Source organism: Sphaerodactylus townsendi, linkage group LG11, assembly GCF_021028975.2.
Source record: "Sphaerodactylus townsendi isolate TG3544 linkage group LG11, MPM_Stown_v2.3, whole genome shotgun sequence".
Lineage (NCBI taxonomy): Eukaryota > Metazoa > Chordata > Lepidosauria > Squamata > Sphaerodactylidae > Sphaerodactylus > Sphaerodactylus townsendi.
The window spans coordinates 9,541,775-9,568,505 of record NC_059435.1 but is presented as its reverse complement, the minus strand read 5'-3'; the positions used below and the strand labels follow the sequence as shown (position 1 = coordinate 9,568,505).

The window sequence follows — 26,731 nt, the reverse complement described above, 5'->3', positions numbered from 1 at the left end:
ATGGCCAGGTTAAGATCTTTAACATACTGCAGATTTGGGGAATCCTATTACGACGCAGCAAGCGTGAGGGCATAGTTCAGCTCTCTGATCCTAGAAGTGCCAGTTGGATTTACGGAATAAGTTTAACATTGTAAGGGGAGAGCAGTGGCGTATCTGCCAGAGGGACTTGCGGGGTCACATGACCTCGGGTGCCACTCTTTTGATCACGTGGGGAGGCACAAAATTGCCCCCTCCGGCAGAAGCCGCTGGGAGGATTGCACTGCCTGTCCTCTTGGGTGGAGGACGTCCCCCTGCACTGGGCTGGGCATCCAGGACTCCTACCCATGAGCTCCACGCTGGGTTGGACAGCCCGGGATGGCTCCAGTGGCCACAAGGGGGGAGGGGAGGGGAGGCGACCGGCAGACTGGGTGCCTGGGTGCAGCAGGTGGCGTCGAAGCAGCAGCAGCAGGAGCAGGTTTGCCCTCCCGGATTTCTCCACCTCCAAGCTTCCCTTATCCAGGCAACAAGGCAACTCATGGAGCCAGGCAGGGAGGGCGCAAGGGGGTGGGTGCAAAGGGAACGGGGGGAACAGGGGGGTTCCCTGGGTGCCATTTATGACTGTGGGGGAGAGCTGCCAAATTAGACCAGCAGTCTGTCATCTCCAACATCCCTTTTCACAGAGTAACCAACCAATTATCTTCGAGGCCCAACAACCATGACATAGAGACCAAACCCTACTCGTGATGTTACTTCCTGGCACTGGTATTCAGCGACGTATTCCCTCCGTCACCAAATCTAACACAGAACTATAACGGTGCAACTTTGTAAAATCTCCTTCATTCCAGATCTTCTTTTTACTTTGCTCTGGATAAAGAGATACATCTACTAGGATTACCAGCCTCAAGTGGCTGACCCTTGGGAGCAGCTGAGGGGTGGGGACAGGTATGCTGGCCTGCAATGTCACTTCTAGTTTGGCCCTTCCCACATCATCACACAAGCAGTGACGGTATAGGATTTGCCTAGAGCAATATATCCTACATCTTAGTCGCAGGGTTAACCTTATATCTCCAGATTTCCCGCCAGCATGGCCAATTGGCCATGCTGGCAGGGGCTGATGGGAATTGTAGTCCATAACATCTGAAGTGCCAAAAGTTTGCCACCACTGTCCTATAGCATCATCCCTGGAGGGCCACAATATATTTAGGGGGACCACCAAGTGCAGTAAATCTCCTGCTTGCCGCTGGAATTGCTTGAGCATGCAGCTGCTACTTGGCAACCATCAGCCCTCGGTGTACGGCTAGCAGGCTGCGGCTGGCTTGTCGCCTTGCCAGTTGTACCGGCTTCTCCTCACTCCCAGTTTCGTGTGCGTTTAAAAAGAGTTGCCGAACGTTTGAGCGAAACTTCTGTCAGGCTGCAGGCCTTCGCCCGAGTGGCGAATCCCACTAAAACCAAACCGAAGAGAAGATGAAGTGCCATTTTTGCAGTATTTCCTCTTGCTTGTGGGTTTCCTGTAAAGACACCTGCGTGAGAGGGAGCGGGTGGGGATTGGGGTGAGTGTTTGTGTATGTGGGATGAGAGTTAGTTTTCATGTTAGGAGAGGAAGTGCCTTCTAATCGTAGTTCATGTGCTAGGCCTTAATCTCAGGAGACTGTCAGTAATTCATGTGAGCTTTTAAAATGGCTGCTGCGGATGAAAACGTGGCACTGGAATAGGTGGACAGTTGGTCAAATTCAGCAGGGCCTTAAGAATTGGCTGGTCATCATCACCATAACAACTATATGTGCTGTAGCCTAAATTCTTAGGAGAGAGTTAAATCTTTGACTCATGAGCAGGCCCATAGCCAGACATTTTTTTATTGGTGCCGGAGGCATCCGTCCCTATTTACTATATTTATGGATCCAGTTACTACTTGAGACTGAAGGTGAATTACATGGGATATAAAGCAATGTAACAAAATAGCACGAGAGATCTCTAAAGCAAAGCAATGGGACTGGGGTTACAAAAATTCAAAAAGGGCAAAAACAGTATCAGACGTGTTATGTCAAGCAATGCAAAAAATGGAGTCACAATAGATTAATTGTAGCCCGGTACCTTTATTTCCTGGTTGAGGCTTGTAACATTGAGCAGATCGATGCATTAGCTAGGTGTGTAATGCCCTGCCTTCTTCCTTTAGCCTTGGACGCCAACTTGGAATTCCACATAGAAAGGAAATGCCCGTGTGGCATGGGTTCTGTGGGAAACAGTTATCTCATATGCCAGTTGAATTGTCCTTTTTTTATAGGAGATAGATAGGAAGAAGCTACATACATCCCCTTCCGCAATGGAAGTGGAAGGCATTGGCAGATGAACAGAAGGTTATATATCTGCTTTTAAACAGCCACAAATACGAGCTGTTGGAAGCGGTGGCTAAATTTTTAAATGGTGTTATTTTAACTCGTCAGAAGTTGTAAAGAGTCACAAAAAATGGAAACGATGTTGTAAGATCATGATGGAATAGCATACATTGTGGCGTAGACTGCAGTCCTGTTCTCCATTAGCTTTACAGAACTGCTCTCCCAAACAACTATTTGACATAGCTTGCAGAATTTAAAGAAGCATGGGAGCCTTTCTTCCGGTTATTGACCCCTGAAATGGCCAATCCAACCTTCTTTTCTCCATACATTTTCTGCAAAGGAAACAGAAATCTCGGTCACTCGAAACAGAGTTTTCAAAACACCTATCCCAACATCTGTAGCTAGCTGTTCAGCGTTCTAATTTTGTTTCAAGCCACTTTGGGGCTTGTGACTCGAGGTTGTAATTTCTTTCATACCGAAGTCCGGAGAACAAATTAATTTGTTTCCCATCCAGTGCTGAGGGGTTCAAATCCTCTCTTGGGAGCGGCGCACTGCTGCGCTGGCGGATTTGCCATCCCTGGGCACTTATACAGCAGAGGGGCTGTTCCTGCAGAGGGGCTGCTACCGCACTCCCCCCCCCCCGTGCTGGAACGTGGTGCTGAATGCATCCTAGGGACCCCGTCATCACTGCCGCACTGGTGGCTTTGTGTCCTGGCCTTTGCTGGCATTATGCCGGCGGGCTGCACTTAAGACTTGAACCACCAAAACGGTGGCCTAGATAGGTCTATTGTGGCCCATAGGGGCTTCTTAGTGTAGGGGAGGGTTTTGCATTTTTCAAGCCTCCCCATGCCGTCGGGAAACACTGGGGCCTGGGAATGTCCCAGTATTTCAACTCCTCTCCAGACTATAGAGATCAGTTCTCTTGGAAAAAAATGGCACTGTAGCTCACTGCGGACTCTTTCCTCCTCAAGTCCCACCCTCTAGATCCCCAGGAGATTCCCAACCTAGATCAACCTTGTACCCCATCTTCTGCCAATGGCCAGGGGGGACCTGGCAATGCTAGCTTTCACACTGTTCTAGGATAAGGTGTAATCCAGATTTGGTCACCTTTGCCCCAGCCCGATCCGGGGAGCCCGGGGAAGCGCCACTTGTCAAGATTTAAAGTCAAGATGCCTTCTGGGGCTTGCCGTTTGCAGTCACCCTTCCGTCACAGAGCAGAGCAAACGGCAAGCCCCAGAAGGCTCCTCATGCGCTCCCCTGCGCTGTGGCACACCTGAGGAGGCTGCCGCACTGCCTTGCGCCCCAGAAGGCAGTGCAGCAGCCTCCCAAAAATCGGGACAATTTGCAGAACCCGCGGAACGCGGGACAAATTGTTTAAAGGCATGACGGTCCCGCCAAAAGCGGGACGGCTGGTCAGCCTATTCTAGGATTCAGCAGAAACGCTAAATCATAGCATTTCTGCTGAACGCTAGAGGTGTGGTGCCAGTTCTGAGTTCTCCTTAAAAATGATTTCACACCATCAACTCTGGAAATTTTTTTCTGTATTCTGCACCACCACCGCCCCACACACTAGCTACCAAGCAGCTGAAGGTTTCCGGTGGGAGACCTCCCAGTAAAAGGGGAGACTTGGCAACCCGACCGACCAGTATCCTGAACTGAATGAACTCCATGTGCAGTTATTCCTTTTTCTCCATTGGGGAATAAAGGCAGTTCTTGATGTGTTTTGAAGGCCTCATGTTTACACTGGGTGTGAGGTGCTACTCCCAGGCATTATGACAATGTGATTCTACTTTGTTGAAAGGAAGGCCTGTTTGTTGGGCAATATATTTGGCTACCACCTAAATTATGAAGAATTTCAACCCACAAAAATGAGACTAGATTAATACAATTGGCTCTTGTGTAAAGTAGAGCCAAAATAAGCTGCTGAGGTTGTAGAAAGGAAATCCTGGAAGCCATGTTGAGACCATCTGGATAAAAATTAAGGCAGAGAAAAACAGCAGTGGTGTCATTGTGGGGGGTCTACTAGAGACCCCGAAGCCAGACTGAAGAGTTGGATGAAGACTTCCTGGAACAGATGACCAAACTTTCAGAAAGGAAAGAAGTAGTAGTAATGGGAGCCAAATTTGTTGGGAGTCAAACTCTGCCAAGACTATCAGGTCCAACAGATTTCTCACTTGCCTTGCAGACAATTTCATGGTCCAGAAGGTGGAAGAAGCAACAAAGGGAATGGCTATTTTAGATCTGCTTCTAACCGATAATGATGACCTGATTAGTGGAGTGGAAGTGGTAGGAGCCTTAGGTGGGAGTGATCATGTTCTCCTGGACCCATGCAGCAGAGTTTGGAAATGAGAATTGGTAGCCAGAGGGTGTGTAACCTTTTCCCTATCTACCAGTTCTCCCCCTTGCCAATGACTTCCATGCAGTTTTCTTCCCAGCTGGTATCCAAACCAACCCGGCCAAGGGAAAATTGGCCGTTCCAGTGTGCGTTTGTCCAAGAACCGAGGAAGCTGATTTCCAATCCTCCCCTGCAAAGGCCCCCCAACCCTGTTCTTCTGCATTCTTCTCATCTCTCCAAGCACCGGCTTAGAAACATGCATTTGCCAGGAGGAGAACGGCAGCTCTCTTGGAGTTTGCTGATCTGTAAAAGGAAAGGAAGCTCCAGCTCGCAGACAGGTGCTTTCACTTAATGGATGTCCCCATTCCACACCAAAATAAACGCTACCCCTTCCAGCTGGATGCAACCGCAAAGGGAAATAGAACCCAGGACAGGGAAATGTCCCTTCCTTAAATTGCCAGTGGAGGGGTGGAGGTGGGGAGTTAATTTTGCTTCTCCACAGTGTCCTGTTTGCAGTTCCTCATCACTCAGCTGTAGTTTCTCTGTCCTTTAAGCTTGGGGTGGGGGGTTGACTTTGGCGGCCCAGGCTCCTCCTGGAAAACGAAGGAAACTGGAAAACATCCTGCCCTCTGGTTCTGGTGGGTTTTCCGGGTTGTGTGGCCGTGGTCTGGTGGATCTTGTTCCTAACGTTTCGCCTGCATCTGGGGCTGGCATCTGGGGCTGGCATCTTGGACACAGCGTGTAACAGACTTCCCTCTGTGATACACCTCTGAAGATGCCAGCCACAGATGCAGGCGAAACGTTAGGAACAAGATCCACCAGACCACGGCCACCCATCCCGGAAAACCCACCAGAACTAGTTGAAACCGGCCGTGAAAGCCTTCGACAATATTCTGCCCTCTGTTTCTCTTCCATTTGCAAAGGACAGCCCGCACCTTCCCGAATCCTTGTTGTGTGGTAGGTGCTTAGGGGGACATGCCATTTGAAGGTTTGCAGATTGCAGACCTAAGAAGCAAACCGATCTGAGAACAGCCTTCTTGGTTTTCAGAAGTTGTAATTTTTGAAGAAGTTGTAATTCTGGCAAGAATTTAAACAGCGTGGAAAACAAATCGATAGCATCAAATCAGGGATTATGTTGAGATCCGAACTGATCTGGGGGTTACAACAGATTCAGATTCAAGCTTGCTTTGAAGAAGCGGACCAGAGGCTGTCCATGAGAGCAGGGCAGCGTTAACCAGACAGCTGTCCCCGTTCCTTGGAATGTGGCCACTCCCCAATCCTGAAGGAATCCTAACATACATGATAAGCGTAGAGTTCACACTTCTGTCCCCGCGCCCCAGCAATATTTTATGAGAGAAGTCATACCCATGCTAAGCTGGAGATGCAGAGCAGGTGCCGACATGGAAGGACCAGAGATTTTATCCAGCATGTTTTCCCCACTGCTTCCCCCCCCCCCCCCACTTTGCATTTCAGGATTGGCTATGCTCAGCACACAGAGAGAGACAGAGACAGAGAGAGACAGAGAGAGAGAGACAGAGAGAGAGACAGAGAGAATGAATGAATGAATGAATGAATGAATGAATGAATGAATGAATGAATGAATGAATGAATGAATGAATGAATGAATGAATGAATGAATGAATGAATATAGGTATGTTTCATGAATGCTTACCCAGGATGCATTACAGTGAACCCCAAAAATAAAAAAAAAATCCCTGTGTCTGTGGCAGTGGCGTGGGTGGGGGGGGGGGGAATGGTGCCTGGGGCAAAATGGTGCCCATTCCCCCCACAGTGCCCCACCCATGTTCCCATTTACCTGAGTTCAGTGGGCTGCAAAAAGCAGCTGGCTGGAAAACTAGCCTGGTGGGAACTACATTTCCCAGGAGACCTTGTGAGCCTGGGCTCGCAAGGTCTGCTAGAAGGTGTAGTTCCCATCAGGCTACTTTTTCAGTCGGCTGCTTTTTGCAGCCCACTAAACTCTGGTAAATGGGGAGGTGTGGGAAGGTGCCATGGGAGGGGGGGGGCTGAGGTTTAGCCACTTCCAGGAACGTGGAGGCCGTGGCTGGGCTCAGCGCGGCGTGCGCACACTGCCTGGCCAGGCCTTGTCTGGGGCGGTGCGTGCACATCGTGTTGAGGCCCAGCCATGCCCCTCCTCCTTCCCAGAAGAGTGGAGGGTGATTTTTCCGGGGGGGGGGGTCATGTGATGAACAAGAGCGCCCGGGGCAGTTGTCCCCAGATGTTCCTGTGGCAGCCACGCCACTGGTCTGTGGTTCAGTTTAAATGGGCACATGCCACTTAAAAGTGGCCTTCAGCTGCTCTCCCACAACTGGTGAGCTTGTAGGGTTTTTTTAAACAAACAAAAAACTCTGCAGAAGCTGTTAAATGAGTGTGGATCAGGCTTCTGACAGGTGAAAAACAAGTGGTTTTATATGCTTGTACTGACTTTGGGGAGTTTTGAATGGACATTTAGGCAAACCAGTGACTCCCCCCTCCCCCAAGATACCCAGCTGTACCTTCTCCCAAGCTTCATGGTATAGTCCTGTTGTCGATCCTTTTTATGAGGTTAAGAGGTAGGGTTTCCAGTTCTGGATTGGGAAATACTTGGAGGGTTTGGGGTGGAATTTGAGGAGGGTGTGGTTTATGAAGGGGAGGGACTTTGTGTGGTATAATACCACAGAGTCCACCCTCCAAAGCACCCATTTTCTTCAGGGGAACTGATGGTGGTTGCCAGAGATCAGGTGTAATCCCAGGAGGCCACCAACCATCATCTGGAGCAGCCATACTCAACCAGGATTCCGTGGTACCCTGGGGTACCGTGAGCATGTCCCAGGGGTACCACGGCAACACTACCGCCCCCCCTCTCATTGTTGTGGTGTCTCCCACCGGTGCCAACAAGGACATGGAGCTCACCCATGGGGCAGGGCCTGCCTCAAGGTCAGCAGCCACCCCCCCCCCCCGTGCTTCCCTTCACCCTAGGAGGGGAAGGTGGGGGGGTGGCAAGCAGGAGCAATGGGGGGAAGGTGGGGGGTGGCGGCAGGGGTATCGTGAGATATGAAGAGTGAGGTCAAGGGTACCCTGACCTCGAAAAGGTTGGGAAACACTGATCTGGAGGTTGCCAACCTTGTCTGGGACTATCCTTACTGTCTCCTCGAGTGTCACTTTTTCTCTCTCGGCAGCCTGGTGCCAAATGGGGCCGTTTGGCAGAAAGAGGGACCAAAAGAAATGAGGAGTAGGGGAAAACCCCAGTAGCCTGAAGTGGTCTTTTGCAAAGCCTTTCTGGGAAACACAGGCTGCTTACCAGTAACCGTTTGCAATGGAAAACTATTTTCCACCATGCTCTTGTGAGCTAGCTGTGAACCCGTGTCTCACGCTTTGCCTGGCAGAACTCCTAGGAAGCCAAGCAGGGCTTCGGTTCATCTGCAGCTATTTTTATGTTGTGGTTGGGCATGATCTAACTCAAGTTTTAAGTGCTATCTTCAAGCAGGGGAGATTTGAGTGCACCCTTAGCTTTCCCACCGAGATCAGTAACGGGACTTAAAGGCGGTTGATTCTTGCTGGATTAATTCATGTCCAGAGCTTTCTAATGTTTTGTTTTTTATTGTGTTTTACCCTCTAAAGTGGCCTAAAGTTTCTTTTAAAAGGCACGGATAAATTCTCCTGGTTTAGTTAGTCTGGGTTTTTGCACTGGCGATGATACGTTTTCACCGTTACATTCCATTAAACTGAGCTACGAAGCAGAAAGTCCCAGGGTTCGATCTTACCATGGTAAACTCACTGCAAACTATTGTGTCATAGCCAATATAGGAAAAATAACACCGTCCAATCTTACGGTGTCATTATAAAGTCATATGTCCCTCTGCGGAGGCCAATCTGCTGGTCATCCCCGCCCCCTCTATGATGCGGCTGGCCTCCACCAGGACCAGGGCTTTTACGGCCCTGGCCCCTGCCTGGTGGAATGCTCTCCCTCCAGCTGTCCGGGCCCTGTGGGACTTTAATGAGTTCCGCAGGGCCTGTAAGACTGAGCTATTCCACCGGGCCTTTGGGGAGACCAGCTGCTGATGTGGGTGCCCAAAACATTTTGAGAAACACTCTGAGACCCACTGTCCCTCTTTCTAAGAAGAGTTTTAATAGCTGGATGCCATCTATTTTAAATCTGAATTAGTTTTGATAATTGAATGTTGCATTTTAAGTCTTAATTTAACTTTGTATGTTGTTTTTATGGTTTGTTGATGTTGTACACCGCCCTTAGCCTTTCGGGGGAGGGGGGTATTAAAATGAAATAATAAATAAATAAATAAATTTATACATACATACATACATACATACATACATACATACATACATACATACATACATAAGGATGGCTGAGACACCCCGCGGGGGTGGGCGGTCTATGAAATCCATATTAAATCCTCTGTGTGTGTGTGTGTGTGTGTGTGTGTGTGTGCTGCTTTAAATATTCTAAATGCAAGTGCAGAGTACTATTATACACTTCCACATTTTAGATATTCAGTTATTTCTTCTTACCTGACGCCACTGGGACCCTGATCGAACTACAGTGAGTTGCAATGAAGTCTACCAAATGGAATAAGTTAGCTGTGATTCACTTAAATCCCACAGCTTCCGATAGTTTATTCCGTTTAGTTTATTCAGTTTATATCCCGCTTCCCCTCATGGGCTCAGAGTGATTTCCAACGTGGAACAATAAAATCATACTTAGAAACAATTGAAAACATAGAAACCAGGCTCCTTTCCGGGGCAACATCTAGGGACCGGATTACGCCGGTCCTATACCAACTGCACTGGCTGCCAATCGAGTACCGGGTCATGTTTATAGTTTTGGTATTGACCTTTAAAGCCATTCGCGGCCTTGACCCTGCTTATCTGAGGGACCGTCTCTCCCTATATCGCCCTTCTAGACCCCTCCGCTCATCGGAGGCGGACCTACTGGTGACCCCTGGCCCGAAGGCGATCCGGCTGGCCTCTACAAGGGCCAGGGCCTTGACGGCTCTGGCCCCTACCTGGTGGAACAGGCTTCCAGGTTAGATCAGGGCCCTGCGGGACTTACAGAGTTTCCGCAGGGCCTGTAAAACGGACCTGTTCCGCCAGGCATTCAACTTCGCCATAAAAAGAACATCTGGCCTCCGTGGGTACACAAAGGGGGAAGGGAGGGGTTGAAGCCATCTGCAAGTTTTAGTATTTTATGTATTATTATCTGTTTTAAATTGTTTTATGATTGATGGACACCGCCCTGAGCCTTTGAGGGAGGGCGGTATATAAATATGGTAAATAAATAAATATAAATAATAAATACTAAAATTCCAAAAACATGTTACAGCTACATCTCAATCAAAACCACAAAAAGAAGGAGTGGAAGGGAAGAGACGGAAGCCATTTTGATGGCAAAAGAGTCGTAGCTTCCTCAACCGAAAGTCTGGTCAAACAGCTCTGGTGGATTCTGCACCGCAAATTTATAACAGGTTGCAGTCGTTATAAAGGAAGCCATTTTCCTTTTGCCCGTTAACATGCATTCCATTCAGGCAGCAATTGGAGCCCATGGAAATAATCCAGGTCAAAGACGTAGGTGGGGGGGGGGGTTCCTCGGGTTCAACTCCTCCCCATTGCATGTCCGAAGCTCCGCCCTCCGTTTGTGGGCTTTTTGTATTTTTTAGTATTTTTCGGTTTGTAGTCTGTAGGGGACGCAGTTTTTAGTCTAGCAGCACCAAAACTTCAGTGATTGTTTGGGAGACTCTCCTGATGATACTACCCAGGTTTGGTGAGGTTTGGTTTAGGGAGTCCAAAGTTATGTACTCTCAAAGGGGGTGCCCCCATCCCTCATTGTTTCCAATGGGAGCTAATAGAAAATGGGGGCTACACCTTTGAGGGTCCATAACGTTGGACCTCTTGAACCAAACTTCACCAAACCTGGGTGATATCATCAGAAGAGTCTCTTACTGACATCATCCAGGTTTGGTGAAGTTTGGTCCAGGGGGTCCAAAGCTATGGACTCCCAAATGGGGTGCCCCATCCCCCATTGTTTCCAATGGGAGCTAATAGAAGATGGGGGCTACCCCTTTGAGGGTCCATAACTTTGGACCCCCTAAACCAAACTTCACCAAACCTGGGATGTATCATCAGCAGAGTCTCCTAAAGATACCCTGAAGGTTTGGTGCTGCTAGCTTAATAATTGCACCCCTGACAGCAGGCACCCCCAAAATTTCCCCAGATTCCCCAGAAGGGGCTGCCGGCTGCCGGCTGGGAGCCCAGCTGGTGGGGAGGCAGGGGAGGGCAGGGCAGAGGAGTCTGCTGTCCCCGGCCTCAGAGAGCTGCTTTTATAAGCACGGGGGCGGGGCTTGGGAAGGCTTGGCCATGCCCCACAGGCAGGTGGGGGCGTGGCCCCACCCCCAAACCCTCCCCATAAAAAATCTATACCTACGTCCCTGATCCAGGTTGCTTTCGTGCTTTTGCATGGAGACACTTCTCTCTTTTTTTAAAGTTCCTTCAACACATGCATAGCTGCGCAGGCATACAGAAATGAAACCCTTCAGCCATTTCCATCGTCCCACACAGAGGTCCTTCCTGCAATCGCAGGAAATAGGGACCTTCCTGCAATGGCAGGACAATAGTGAACGTGTTGCTGTAGATGAGTCATACTCTCACTGCCACGGGGAGAAAATGCGCTTGGGGGACATTGTACCCTCAGAGAATCCCTCAGAGAATCTGCCTACAACATTTTGGGTGACTTGCACGGAAGGGCGGGAGGGTGGATTATCCCTGGCAATGGATAGCACGGAACTTACAGTGAACAGGTGGAAGCAAGAGAAATAAAGTGCCTAGCCATTCATATGGGAGCAGCTCCAACCTGGGATTTTTCAAAAGAATATCTGGTTTAGTGATTTTCAAAAATGTCGCGTTTGGGGAAATGAAACAGGGCAAGCTTGTTCTGGGGATGGGGCTTGTGCGAAGACCCTCCCTAAGAGTTTGTACTGTGCCTCACACCCATTTTATTTGCCTTGTTCGGAATCCACCTCTGTTTTGCAGGCCCTGCGGACTAATTTACAACTAACTTTAGTACGAATCGAGACCCATGTGCTGCCCATCCATGCTGATTCCTGTATAGCCTAGTATGATCAGGCTGACCAGATGTCCCGCTTTTGGTGGGACAGTCCCGCCTTCAAGCAATTTGTCCCGCGTCTCGCGGGTTATTGAAATTGTCCCGATTTTTGGGAGGCTGCCGCACTGCCTTCTGGGGCGCAAGGCAGTGGGGCAGCCTCCTGTGCGTGCGGCCGCAGGAGCACGGCCTTCTGGGGCTTGCTGTTTCCCGCCCTGTCACAGAAAGGTGACCATCTGGTCACCTTAAGTATGATAGAACTAACCCTCCATCTTTCATTATATTATCAGTTTCCCGAATGCATGTTTGTATACATCTGCTATAAACTGCTTCATTAAATCAAAGAGTTCGCCAACAATTTACGGTGCAGTCCTAAACAGAGCTGTATCCCTTTAAACCCAATGAAGTAAGCTGACTTTTAGAAGGACATAACTCTGTTTAGGATTGTGCCACTGACGTTTATCTAAAGACGACATGAAGATACTGGAGATCTATGATTGTATCTCCAGATATCTACATTTTCTTTAAAAACAGCCGTGGGTGGGGGGCAAGTGATTTGGGCAGGGAATATGGTGTTGAGAGGGGAGGAGTCTTCCTTCTCTGAACAAAAAGGTCTCTAAATATTATGGTCTAGAGTAGACCAAAATCTCCAGTGTGGTCCCTGGGAGTATCATGTTGCTTTCCAACACCTTTTTTGGAACGCAGCAAGTGTTTTTAGAAAGTTGGCGGGGCGGCGTGGAGCTCTTGGCCAGCAGGGTTCTGATTTGCTATTTTGCCTTCCTTCTGATTAGCCATTTTGCCACTGAGGATCTGATTGGCTGTGAAGATTAAAATAACATTGGTTCAGTGGTGGCTGCAACCACAATGTTTCTTTTATTCTCTCTTACCACTCATTCCAATGTTTTTCCAAAATTAAGCATCAGCCTTGGGCTTCCTCCGTGTATGTGGCTCTGTCTTCTGTGTTGCCATGTTGTAGGGTCAGGGGTCTGCAACCTGCAGCTCTCCAGATGTTCATGGACTACAATTCCCATCAGCCCCTGCCAGCATGGCCAATTGGCTGATGAGATTTGTAGTCCATGAACATCTGGAGAGCTGCAGATTGCAGACCCCTGTTGTAGGTGTACCACCCACACTGTGTAAGAATTGCAGAAGTGGCCACAGGCTTAAAAAGGTTGAGGATTTGAGGACTAGACGGGGACAATGAACGAATTCACATGTGTTGTGTTGGTGTTTTTGAACAGCCCAAATAGGAGTTTGGGACTCAGAACTTTTGGATGACGTTTTAACATTTTCGACCTCGTATTTTCTCCTCCGTTTGCAATGGCTCACCATGCCGTTAGTTAATATTCCAGACACGTCTCCTAGAAATTAAATGGCGAGTGGCTGTTTTTCTCCCCACTTTGAAAGTCATCTGCTAGAAAATGTTAGAGTGGTTATATATCTATAAAATTGGCCATGCAGTCGTGAACTTATCAGGCTATAACTGAGATGCAGTTAAGGCATGAAATAGGAAATATCATGCCCTGGCATCTGAAAGGGGAGGAGCAGACCAGTATTCAGCCCCCTGTTCTCAAAAGGAAGACTGCACTGAGGGATGTGCAAGATGAAGAAACAAACTTAGTTGATTTCACGGTGGGTATTAAGGCCCAGGCTAATCCCATCGCATAAAATCTCGGAAGTTAAGCAGGGTAGACCAGTGGTGGGATCCAAAATTATTATTATTTTTAATTATTAATATTATTGTTGTTGTTGTTGTTATTGTTATTATTGTTATCATCATCATCATTATTATCATTATTATCATCATTATCATTATTATTTATTAAATTTAGTATACCGCCCTATCCCCGAAGGGCTCAGGGCGGTGTAACAGGTTCCCATTTTATTATTATTATTATTGTTATTGTTATTGTTATTGTTATTATTATCATCATCATCATCATCATCATCATCATCATCATTATCATTATCATTATTATCATTATTTATTAAATTTAGTATACCGCCCTATCCCCGAAGGGCTCAGAGCGGTGTAACAGGTTCCCTTTATTATTATTATTATTATTATTATTATTATTATTATTATTATTATTATTATTATTATTATTATTATTATTATTATTATTGTCGTCGTCGTCGTCATCATTATCATTATTTATTAAATTTAGTATACCGCCCTATCCCCGAAGGGCTCAGGGCGGTGTAACAGGTTCCCATGGTGTAACAAGTTCCCATGGCGTTTCAGCAGCGCCGCCTGTGTGAACGGCGCCTTAGGGACGGTGCCTTAGGGACGTCATATTTGGCCCGTGCGGAAGGGGCCTTTGTTTCTGAACAAAGAATTGAATGGTCTAAGTGATTATTTATGTTTAGTTATAAGATTGGAAGACTTATGCTGTATCTTTAAGAACTTTGTCAGAGAAATAAGGAAATGTAAATACAAATAGAAGTGTTAAGTTGTTTAATTATATGTAAGATCAATATATAAGACTGGACACAGCCAGAGTGCAACGTGTGTAGACTTGCTAGAACCATATCATCCTCATGCAAATTTGCACAGGCTCAGGAACTAGAACCTCCTTAACTTAATAAAGATGTTCCCTTTATTTGCAGGGAAAGAAAGCCCCCCATTAAGTGATGTCCCAGACGATGGTGATGATTCCATGCCGGTGCCGGAAGATCTTTCGACCAGCACAGGAGGACAGCAGAATTCTAGGAATGAGAGGATTTTGGGTAAGAGCACTGATATCTGTCCACTGACTGTTGCCCTTGAAATGATGCTTCTGATGCACCTGCGTTTATTGCTGTTTGTTTCTCCTTCTGTTTTAAAGATAACTGACTCATTCACTTTTAAAGAACTATCCAGTCAACTCTGTAGCTTTAAAATATGAGATCCCACCAAAGATCCCTTCTCATTCTGCATTCAGATAGTTGCCCAGTTGAGAACGCATAAAACATGTGATTATGGGGAATGGAAAAGTCAGTTTGCCGCATCCTTTTCTTTTAGATTTCCAAGAAATGACTTGGCTGTTTGAAAGTACAGTATCTCTGTTTCAAAGCAGATTGACACAACGTATGTGAAGCATCAGTAAATATCTGAAATCCCAGTCGCTTATTTGTTTATGCATATCCCACCTCATACCTGCAATCTCTAGGTGGCTTACACAGGCTAAAAACAGTGAAAACCACAATAAAATATCATAAATAAAATATAACAATTAAAACAACAATTAAAATAACATTAAAATAATCCCCACCCTCCAGATCAGCAGCTGTAGAAAGGGTTTCCAGGAATGGCTAACCCAATGCTTATAATTCCCAGGCATCTACATTTTTGAGTGATACCTTCTGACCCACAACTGTTGATGCTCTAGACCCGTGGTGGCAAACCTTTGGCACTCCAGATGTTATGGACTACAATTCCCATCAGCCCCTGCCAGCATGGCCAATTGGCCTTGCTGGCAGGGGCTGAGAGGAATTGTAGTCCATAACATCTGGAGTGCCAAAGGTTCGCCACCACGGCTCTAGACCATAGGTGTCAAACTCGTGGCCCTCCAGATGTTATGGACTACAGTTCCCATCATCCCCTGCCAGCATGCTGCTGGCAGGGGATGATGGGAACTGTAGTCCATAACATCTGGAGGGCCGTGACTTTGACACCCCTGCTCTAGACCCAGGTGAATTGTCAGTGTGGTCTGGCTACTAGCATGATTTTATTTTTGTTTTATTTCTGATTTTTTTTGTTTTTTATCAGAGCACCTGATCTATTTTTTTTCCTGCTTTACTTACAACATTCCAGCAGCCTAGCAAAGCAACTGATGGAGGTTTTTGGCGAGCAAAGGCAGATTTGTATGACATAGGCCCCGCCAGCTGTTATGTTTCCTGAATTGGGTTGAGGGAGATACTCTAATCCTCAGAGCATTAGTCCAAAGACCGGACACCCTCATACAGTGGAATGAGGAGGTAAAAAGCTGAGGGTGTAGAAAGGACCGTACCACTTCGGGGTTCAGGGGGAGGATCCCTTTTCAGAAAGATTCACTGTGCCAAAAAGTCCCTACTCACCAAAAAATTGGGTGCAAGAGAACAAAGAGTGGGAAGTTGGAGATTTTTTGCCTATCGTTCCACTTTCCCATTTTGGGGGGATTACGCAACAGTCAAATCTGGAATCCACCAACCACCATCCAAAGTGGTACTTTCCATTGCTCTGCCTCAGAATTCTGTGCCAGTTGCCTCATTCTCTAGCAAACCAAAATCCTAGGGGTTGGAACACTCTAGGGGTCAAACTCACGGCCCTCCAGATGTTACGGACTACAGTTCTCATCATCCCCTGCCAGCATCATGCTGACAGGACATGATGATGGGAACTCTAGTCCGTAACATCTGGAGGTCCATAGGTTCGCCACCATGGCTCTAGGCCAGGGGTAGGGAACCTGCGGCTCTCCAGATGTTCAGGAACTACAATTCCCATCAGCCTCTATCACCATGGCCAATTGGCCATGCTGGTAGGGGCTGATGGGAATTGTAGTTCCTGAACATCTGGAGAGCCGCAGGTTTCCTACCCCTGCTCTAGGCCCTTATAATGTGGTCATGTTCTCAAGATAAAGCTCAGTATGCGGGTGCCCACCGTTTTTGATTCTCAGGCACCTTTGGAATTCTGACGGTGTGGTGGGTGGAGCCACAAAATGTCTGCCAGGAAATGCCACAAGAGGCGGAGCCAGCCACAAAATGATTGCCACAGCTTAACTCCAATCACGTAGTGAAGATCCTTGAGCGGCTGCCAAACAACTTTCCAGAGATCAGTTCATCTGGAGGAAATGGGTGGACCCTCGGCTCTTTATGCCCATTGAAGCCCCTCCCCTCCCTGAATCCTGCCCTTCTGAGGCTCCACCCACAAAATCTCCAGGTGTTTCCCAACCTCAAGCCGACAACCCTGTCCTTGGAGTGATCTTGAGGCAGGATTTCAGTTATAATTCCAGGAGAACTCCAGGCCTAACTTGGAGATTGGTTTACTGGTGGTGAAATGGAACCTCCATGAACAGAGGCAGTGTAGCAGAGCTGAATACCTGGTGGAACAGCTGACGCAGACGGAAACAAAATGTTGGACTGCGTGGGCATTGATCAGGTTGAGCAAAGCGATAGAATCCTGTTCTATCTTGGCTTTCAGTACAGTTCTGGAATAATGGTCAAAAGAGAAGCCCATTGAAGCCGAGGCCGCCTTGCAGACATAGGCGAGAAGGTTGTCAGGAGAGAAAGGAAACAAGAAAAAAAAAGTCTGAGTGGCTCGAGGGGAAAGCGGAAGTGCTCCACCCCAGATTGCGAAACACAATCCACTTGTACGGGACAGAATGCTGTTTCTCTAGCCGCTGTCAGTAAAGGATTATTATTTACTTCATTTAGACCAGCCATTCTCAACCAGGGTTCCGTGGTACCTTGGGGTGCCGTGAGCATGTCCCAGGGGTACCGCGGCAACACTACCACCACCACCCCTCATTTTTGTGGTGTCTCCCACTGGCGCCAGCAAGGACATGGAGCTGGCCCATGGGGCAGGGCCTGCCACAAGGTCAGCAGCCACCCCCACCCCCAGTGCTACCCTTCACCCTGGGAGGGGAATCTGTGGGGTGTGGCAAGCAGGGGCAATGGGAGGGGAAGGTGGAGGGTGGCGGCAGGGGTACCGTGAGATATGAAGAGTGAGGTCAAGGGTACCCTCACCTCGAAAAGGTTGGGAAACACAGATTTAGACCCTGCCCTGCTTCCCAGTGGGTACCCAAAGGGGCTTTAATCATTTTCTGTTTCTCCCATTTGACTCCCATAACAGTCCTGTGAAATAGGTTCGGTTGAAGGAGTGTGACTGGCCCCAGGTTACCCAGAGAGCTTCCATGGCAGAACAGAGATTCGAATCCAAGTTCCCCAGGTCCTAGTCTGACAATCTAACCACATGCACCACGCCCGGTGTCCTGGAAGATGTACAGAACTAGTTACCAGTTCAGAGGGGCAGGGAACTTTGCTTCTGAGAGCGCTTCTGCCAGTTTCCTAATGCTTTTGGTGCAGTGTGTTGTCGAAGGCTTTCGCGGCTGGAATCAACCGGCTGTTGTGGGTTTTCTGAGCTGTGTAGCCGCCTGCATCTACACCTGGCACCTTCAGAGACTTGTCAACGCGAGATGTGTGGTTCCTCTTTGTGGTCCCTCTGAACATTCCAGACACAGAGAGGGTGAAATGTTAGAGCAAAAATTACTAGGCCCCAGCCACACAGCCCAGAAAATCCACAACAGCTAGCTTTTGGGACATTTGGGGACATTTGAGCGGTGGGCAATAGTCCCTCTAATTGTTCCCCAGGTTCCATGCGCAACTTCGAAACCAGTGTGGAACTGAGCTGCTCAGGAGAGCTATCCCTCTTTTCTGAGCAGCACCCGGGCAACTTACAGGGAACGTTGATCCTGGGCAGTGGTGGGATCCACAAATTTTAGTAACAGGTTCCCATGGTGGTGGGATTCAAACTGTGGCGTAGCGCCAATGGGGCTGGGCGGGGCACGACGGGGGCGTGGCCAGGCATTCCGGGGGCGGGGCTGTGGCAAGGACGCAGCCGCTGCGCCGGTCCTTGGGCGGGAAACGAATGCACGCAGGCGCAGGCTGCCACGCACGCCGGTGCACCTCCTGCTAGGCTGCTTCATGTTCTGCGCGCTACTGCTGAGAGGAGGGGCGTAACTGAGGCAAAAATCACGTGGCAAAACCACCCATTAGTCACCCCCTCTCGGCACACACAAATAATGAGTCACCTACTCTCGGGAACCTGTGAGAACCTGCTGGATCCCACCTCTGACCATGGCCACACAGCCCAGAAAGCCCACAAAAACATTGTGCTTGTGTGTGTGGAGGGGAAGAGACTGGGATTCAAACTGGACAAGTAGCAGAAAATGAAAGGGTTAAACAACATAGTGCCAATGGAGCTGGGTGGGGCACAATGGGGGCGTGGCCGGGCATTCTGGGTGTGGGGCTGTGACAAGGACGCAGCCGCTGCTGCTGTCCTTGGGCAGGAAACGAATGCACGCAGGCGCAGGCTGCCACGCACGCCGGTGCACCTCCTGCTAGACTGCTTCAAGTTCTGCGCGCTACTGCTGAGAGGAGGGGCGTAACTAAGGCAAAAATCCCGTGGCAAAATCACCAATTAGTAACCCCCTCTCGGCACACACCAATAATGAGTCACCTACTCTCGGGAACCTGTGAGAACCTGCTGGATCCCACCTCTGGTCCTGGGATTGAACTACTGTGGGATGTGGATCTGAGACTGTGTGGTGTGTTTGATGCTTCCCTACCTCACACATGAAACTGCCTTATACTGAATCAAGCCCTTGGTGCCCTAAAGTCCCTGTTGTTTCCCAGTGGCGTAGCACTCAGGGGGTAGAGAGGGCATCTTGTACCAGGCACGGGGCGGGAGGGGGGTGTTCCAGGGCATGGCAGGGGTGGGCTGGGTGAGGCAGGGGCGCAGTTCCCCTTCGCTACATCTTCTGTCTCCTCAGACTTGCATCAGCTCTCCAAGGTCTCCCACCGAGGCCTTTCACATCTCCTCCAGCCTGCTCCTTTTAACTGGAGACACCCGGGATTGAACTGGGCATCTTCCACATGCAGAGGAGAGGCTCTTCCACTGAGCCCCAGCCCCCTCCCCTTCTTATCTATGAAAGGGGAGCATGTGAAGCCAAAGGGATCAAAGCTGAGCATTCTGTCAGATATGTTGGCGTGGTATGTACTTTTCCACCCAGTGTGAACATACAGTCCTGTGAACTTTGCCTGGATTGTCCTAATTCCACCTTGGGCCCTGCCTATCTCCTCCCCTTCCTTCTTCTTCCTTTTCTTTCTTCTTTGGCCTTAGATCGGGCGCCTATGTGTATATATGTGTTTTACCCAATCTGGTTGTTTTAATTTATTTATTAATTGCTGCGGAGTTTTAATGGCTTAACTTGTATGTTGTATTAATTTGCTGTTGGAAACAGCCGTGTTGTGAGCCGCCTCAAGCCCTTCGGGGATGAGGCGGCCTATAAATTTAATAAATAAATAAATATAAATAAATTGTCTCAACCAGGGCGGGGGGGGGGGGCGGGGTGGTCAGCCAACCTGGTGGAACTCTCTGTCGAGGGAAACCCGGGTCTTGTGGGACCTGGCGCAGTTCTGTGGGGCCTGAAAGACAGAGCTGTGCCACTGGGCTTATGGTTGGGGCACCTCCGGTTCTTAGCATCTCAATGACCTCCACCTTTCCTTCCCCACTTTTTTACTGCCTCCTATATTCTGGTTTTCTATTGTAATTTAATTCGGGTTCTAGAAATGTCCGATGTTCATTATTTTTATTTTATCAGATTTAACACGCCGCCCCTCGCCTGTTGGTCTTGGGGCGGCTCACAGCTTATCATCAGGATGTACATTTTCTTTTAAATTGGTACTATATTTATACTTAAATGTTTGGAAGCCACCCCTGAGCCCATAAGAGGAAGGACAGCATATAAAACCAATAAATGGAATGGAACGAAACTTTTACCTACGTTCTAAGATAGTACAGCCCAATTTACCTTTTCCGTGAGATTTCTTTTACGAGCGTAGCTCCCAAAACAATCGGTTACCAGAGTTACCAAAATCTTAATCTTAAATTTGAAGGATTTAAGATTGTTACCAAAGTTACCAAAACAATCTTAAATCCTTGAGCTGTGTCTGTTCTAAATAGATCAGGGTTTTAAGAGAGAACTCAAGCGAGTTTTATTCCAAGATTCAGTTGTATGATGAAGTGGCTTGAATGTGCAGAGAAGGGCAATGAGGATGATTGAAGGATTGGAACACCTTCCTTATGAGGAGAGGCTGCAGTGTTTGGGACTCTTTAGTTTGGAGAGGAGACGTCTGAGGGGGGTCATGATCGAAGTCTACAAAATTATGCATGGGGTAGAAAATGTTGACAGAGAGAAATTTTTCTCTCTTTCTCACAATACTAGAACCAGGGGGCATACATTGAAAATGCTGGGGGTAAGAATTAGGACTGATAAAAGGAAACACTTCTTCACGCAACGTTTGATCGGTGTTTGGAATATGCTGCCACAGGAGGTGGTGATGGCCACTAACCTGGATAGCTTTAAAAGGGGCTTGGACAGATTTATGGAGGAGAAATCGATTTATGGCTACCAATCTTGATCCTCTTTGATCTGAGATTGCAAATGCCTTAACAGACCAGGTGCTCGGGAGCAACAGCCACAGAAGGCCATTGCTTTCGCATCCTGCACGTGAGCTCCCGAAGGCACCTGGTGGGCCACTGTGAGTAGCAGAGAGCTGGACTAGATGGACTCTGGTCTGATCCAGCTGGCTTATTCTAAAAAAAAAATTGTCCGATTAGAATTTGGGAGACCCAAATGTCCAAATGCCCACTCTGCTGTGGAATTGGTTGGGTGATCTTTGACCAGTCATTCTCCCTTGGCCTAACCTACCTTGCAAGGTTGCCATAGAGGAGAACCACATAGCCGAGGGGTGTCCGATTGGCCGTGCCAGCAGGGGCTGATGGGAACTGTAGTCCATGAACATCTGAAGTGCCAGAGTTGGACACCCCTGACATAGCCCTTTTAAAGAACAGTAGGATTAAAATGTTCTTCTTGAAACAAATGGAGAGATCGGTTGATGAGGACCGCCTCTCTCGAGAAAGAAAGAAACTTTCTGAGCTTTCGGTACTTGGGTCAAAGGAAAGGGCTTGGCTGAGCAGGAGATATGAAAACATGAGCTTTGCTCTGTGGCTTTTTCTGTTCGGATAGTGAGGCTGATGATCTTATCTGCAAGGGAGGAAGTCGGTTTTATCTAAGAAGCTGATCTCTCCCTTTCCGGTAAGTTCCACATTAGCTGGGGAGTTAAATTATCTGGTAGGATCACTGGCTCGAGAGCAGGTGCGTAGAGCTGTCAAAGGCTCGTTTTTAAACCAGGAGAACTATTTTGGACTGAGGAGCAGAACCTTGCTTAGCCTTCAGTAATTTCGAGAGAGTTCGGTGCATGGGAGATCTCTGCCGGTCTCCCTTTGGAGACCTGAATGAGCATAAATCCCACCCCTTAGCTGTGTCTTGACGTGGCCAAGTTATGGTGCACTCCCACCGGTGTTTTGCTTCAAATCCTGGAAGGAAAAGGGGGTGCTGTTCACACCAAATCCTGTATTTTGCCGGTGGCCCATCTTTTGGACTTGGTGTGTCAAAAATTTTGAAAATGCCTAGCCTGACTATCCTGCTGTGTTACCACCACCACCCCCCACAACAAAAGAGAAACAATTATTTACATATTTATTCAAAAAATCCCACAGTCCAATCGTGTCTGGCACTGTGTATTATATCATAGAATCATAGAGTTGGAAGAGACCACAGGGGCCATCAAGTCCAACCCCCTGCAATGCAGGAACACCCAATCAAAGCACTCCTGACAGGTGGCCATCCAGCCTCTCTTTAAAAACCTCCAAAGAAGGAGACTCCACCACACTCCGAGGTAGTCCATTCCACTGTCGGACAGCCCTTACTGTCAGGAAGTTCTTCCTGATGTGTAGGTGGAATCTCTTTTCCTTCACCTTGAACCCATTTCTCCTGGTGCCAGTCTCTGGAGCAGCAGGAAACAAGCTTGCTCCCTCACCAACACGGCATCCCTCGTACCTTTGGGACCGCATTACCCCATATGTCCCGGTTCGACCTCTACGTTCTGCAGAGGCAAATTTACTGGAGATCCCTGGCCCCTCAATGACGCGGCTGGCCTCCACACAGGCCAGGGCCTTTATGGCTCTGGCGCCGGCCTGGTGGAACACTTTGCCACCAGCTGTCCGGGCCCTGCGGGACCTTGGAGAATTCCGCTGGGCCTGTAAGACCGAGTTGTTCCACCGGGCCTTTGGAGAGACCAGCCGCTGATAGTGCCTCCACCCCCCCCCCCTCTGTTTATGGGACCCCTCTGTTTATGGGACCCTCTCTGTTCACAGAGCCTAAACATCATTGGGCCCCATTCCTTTTCTGGGGAGGGTTGTATTTGGACTTCGTGGGGCTACTGTTTTAGATGTAATTATTTTATATTATGTTTTATATGATTTTATGTTGTTCACTGCCCTGAGCCCTTCGGGGATAGGGCGGTATACCAAATTCAATCAATCAATCAATCAATCAATCAATCAATAAAATATCTAAAGTAACGTCAAATATATAAAGTAAGTCAGATTATTACAAAAATGACTCAAACTCAAACAGGGAGAATAGAGGTGGTTGGGTGCTGGTTATTTCAGGACAAACTAGGACCCAGAAAGTGAAAGGAGCTAGAGAAAGAAGTGGAATTAGAAAAGTGCTAGTGTAGACATGCCTCACATTTAGGGTTTCCTGCTCCAAGTTGGGAAATACCTCAGAGCGAGGTAGGCGTGACCTCCACTCTAATGGAGGAGGGGGGCAGCGGCAGCCAGCGCCAGGTCCCAGCAACTTGGGTAAGTGGGGCACGGACAGTGGCGGCGCCAGAGCAGATGTTGCCCCGGGCGCCATTTTCCGCTCTGCCTTCCACATGCCAAGCATGAGGCAGAGTCTCACATCACTTACCGCCTGGTCTTTTTAACTGTTCCTTCCTCCTCCACTGAGCCACTGCCCTTTCCTGACCGCTACATTACGCAGGCGGATGTAGAAAGGCCTAGTTGTTCTGGGAAAATAATGAGAATTTCTGTTGCCTGTTGGTATATACAACCACCGAGAAATGAAATTAAGAAATGTTAATTCACGAAGGGGGGATTTTGTTGGCTTCGGAGGCCGCCGAACACAGAAAGGCAGGACTCGCCATGATAATGAGGTATTAACTGCGCCTGCAGTCCATTTCCTTAATTTTATCTCAGCGTTGCTAATAGATCCCGTTGAAATTGGTAGCTTGTCCTGGGCTTAACGTTGATGGCAAATGGAATTTCTTATACTACCTTCAAAATTATTACTGGGGCAGGGGGACCTCGTGCTGTTTATTCTTTCCATGTACAAGAATCTGTCGGTTTGATTTTATTGCTCAATGCCACAAACGTTCTCAGTGTGCTTCATATTCCAACCATTTTATCCTTGTGGGCCCGGGCCGTTTATTTATTTTAGGATATGGATAGAAAGATCCGTAACGTGGTGCATTTTGGTTTAACTCAAATAGCATTATCTTTCCCAAAAAAGTTCTGCGCCATCTGATTCACTGTGATCTACAAAGCAATCTTAAGAGCACTTTCCTGGGAGTAAGCCCAATAATTAGACTTGGATAGGATTCTGAGTAGAACTGGATAGAATTGTTCTCTAGTCTATGTTTTATAATACAGCACAGTTTATGTATCAACAGTGCAAGCCTAAACATTAGTGCAAGCCTAAATGTTAGTATTAAATTTCCAAGTTTATTACCCACATTTAGTTTTGCTCACATATTTTGTAGCCTGGGCATAGCGTGTGGTTTTTTTTTTTTGGGGGGGGGGTCTCTTTTCCCTTGTTTGTCTGATCAGAACAATATCCCTGCTTTTTGGTTTGACGCGTCTGAAGATGCCAGTCATAGATGTGGTTGAAACGTTAGGAACAAAAGCTACCAGAACACAGCAACACAGCCTGGGAAACCCACAACAGGCTGTCAACCGTGAAAACCTTTGACAATACGTTGGATATTGACTCTCGAAAGCTCACATCTTGAAAATGTTGTTGAATCCTAAGGTGGTACTGGACTTGAATCTAGCTAAATTGTCCCTCAAGTGTATCCATAGAATAGAATCATAGAGCTGGAAGGGGGCATCCATTCCGACTCCATGTTCGATGCAGGATTAGCCTAAAGCATCCCTGACAAGTGTTCCTCTAGTCAGAGCCATAGTGAGGGGGAACTGCGCCTGCGCCCCCGCCACACCATGCCCCAGAACAGCCCCAGAACTCCCCCGCACTGGCGCACGCCCAGGGCAAGACACCCCACCCCTCCCCCTGGCAGCTACGTATCTGCTTGAAGACTGCCAGGGAGGCAAACCTCATCCCCTCCCTTGGAGGTTGATTCCATTGCTGAATTTCTCTTACTGTAAATCGTTTCCCCTTCATCTCCAGATGGTACCTTTCAGTCCATAATTTATACCCATTAGTGCAAGTCCTTTCCTCTTCTTCCAACAGGAACAGCTCCCTACCCTCTTTTACATGGTCACCTTTCAAATGCTCCAAGGTCGATTCCGCACTTCCATTATCGACCTAAGTTCGAGCTGCATTCGACCTAAGTGCTCCGCGCAACCACTGGGATCGACGTGGTTTTGTACCAGCTTCGCCCCGTGTAACGGTCAAATTTCCGACTCCAGTTGGGAACTACTACTTTTTCAGGGAACCACACTCGAACTCAGCTCGATTCCAGTAAAGTGCGGAACCTCTGATGCCAGGAGTCCCCCATTCAGCCAATCACAGCTGAGTGTTTCGGCCATGCGTACAGCTGGCCAATCAAAAAACGCCACCTTCGTCCCTCCATTCCTGTGGCAGTTTTTTTTAATAACGTGTGTGGGGATAGACGGAACATGGCCGTAGAACAGTAGCCAATCGGAACGGAGCGGCGAAGAAGCACAGGATGATTCCGCCCTCTGAGCTGGGATCAAGCTGGTTGCAGTGGGGAACAACAATGGCTTCGACCTAGGTTAGTACCCTTCTCAGGGAACTGGGTCGAACCTATTTTACTTGTGTGCGGAATCGCCCCAAGAGAGCAATCATGTCCCCCTTCAACCTCTTCTCCAGACTGAACATTCCCAAGTCCCTCAGCCTTGCCTTGTAAGACTTGGTCTCCAGCTGTATTTGTTTAGGCATTTATCAACCGCCTTTAACCACAGTGGCCCAAAGGAAAATCTAAGTCCCAGGTGATAATTGAAATCAGAGAAGGAAGTCACAGCTATAAAACTTTTCCCCAAAATAATACACAGCGCATTCGTATGAGGAGGCGCTTATTTCACACCCATCTACCTGGGAAGAAGGCTCCAAGTCAAGCAACAATTCAGAGAGTAGCAGCCACCCGTTTTTGAGCAACCTTTGTGGACCACAAGCAGAGCTGGGCCGGGAATTGCCAAGCATCACAACGAATCTTTTGGCCTGCCCCTGAGGCCTCTGCTTGGTTTTTAAAGCCCAGTGCAAACCTAAGCAGGGTTATATGTTTCCAGGTCCAGAAGTTAAGAAGGAGGAGGAAGAGGGAGGATAAGAACATAAGAACATGAGAACATAAGAACGAGCCTGTTGGATCAGACCAGAGTCCATCTAGTCCAGCTCTCTGCTACTCGCAGTGGCCTACCAGGTGCCTTGGGGAGCTCACATGGAGGATGTGAAGGCAATGGCCTTGTGCTGCTGCTGCTGCTCCCGAGCACCTGGTCTGCTAAGGCATTTGCAACCTGAGATCAAGGAGGATCAAGATTGGTAGCCATAGATCGACTTCTCCTCCATAAATCTGTCCAAGCCCCTTTTAAAGCTATCCAGGTGAGTGGCCATCACCACCTCCTGTGGCAGCATATTCCAAACACCAATCACACGTTGCGTGAAGAAGTGTTTCCTTTTATTAGTCCCAATTCTTCCCCCCAGCATTTTCAATGAATGCCCCCTGGTTCTAGTATTGTGAGAAAGAGATAAAAATGTCTCTCTGTCGACAGTTTCTACCCCATGCATCATTTTATAGACTTCAATCATATCCCCCCTCAGACGTCTCCGCTCCAAACTAAAGAGTCCCAAGGAAGATGGTCCAATAGATTCATCCCTCTCCTGTATGGAGTCTCAACGTGGCTTACAAACTCCTTCCCTTCCCCACAACAGACACTTTGAGGGGTAGGTGGGGCTGAGAGAGTTCTGAGAGAACTGTGACTAGCCCAAGGTCACCCAGCAGGCTTCGTGTAGAGGAGCAGGGAAACAAAACCAGTTCACCAGATCAGAGTCTGCTGCTCAGGTGGAGGAGTGGGGAATCAAACCCTGTTCTCCAGATTCAAGTCCACCTGCTCTTAACCACTGTACCACA

The 26,731-nt window shown here is 48.2% G+C and overlaps 1 protein-coding gene across 4 annotated transcripts in view; it reads left to right on the top strand.

The window, feature by feature from the left end:
• IKZF1 (IKAROS family zinc finger 1) overlaps nt 1-26,731 on the top strand; it is a 96,000-nt gene that overhangs the window by 23,269 nt on the left and 46,000 nt on the right. For all 4 annotated transcript variants that reach the window (XM_048511904.1, XM_048511903.1, XM_048511902.1 and 1 more), the window contains exon 3: nt 14,369-14,488. In XM_048511904.1, the coding sequence (XP_048367861.1) occupies nt 14,369-14,488 (120 nt within the window). The remainder of the gene's footprint in view (nt 1-14,368; nt 14,489-26,731) is intronic.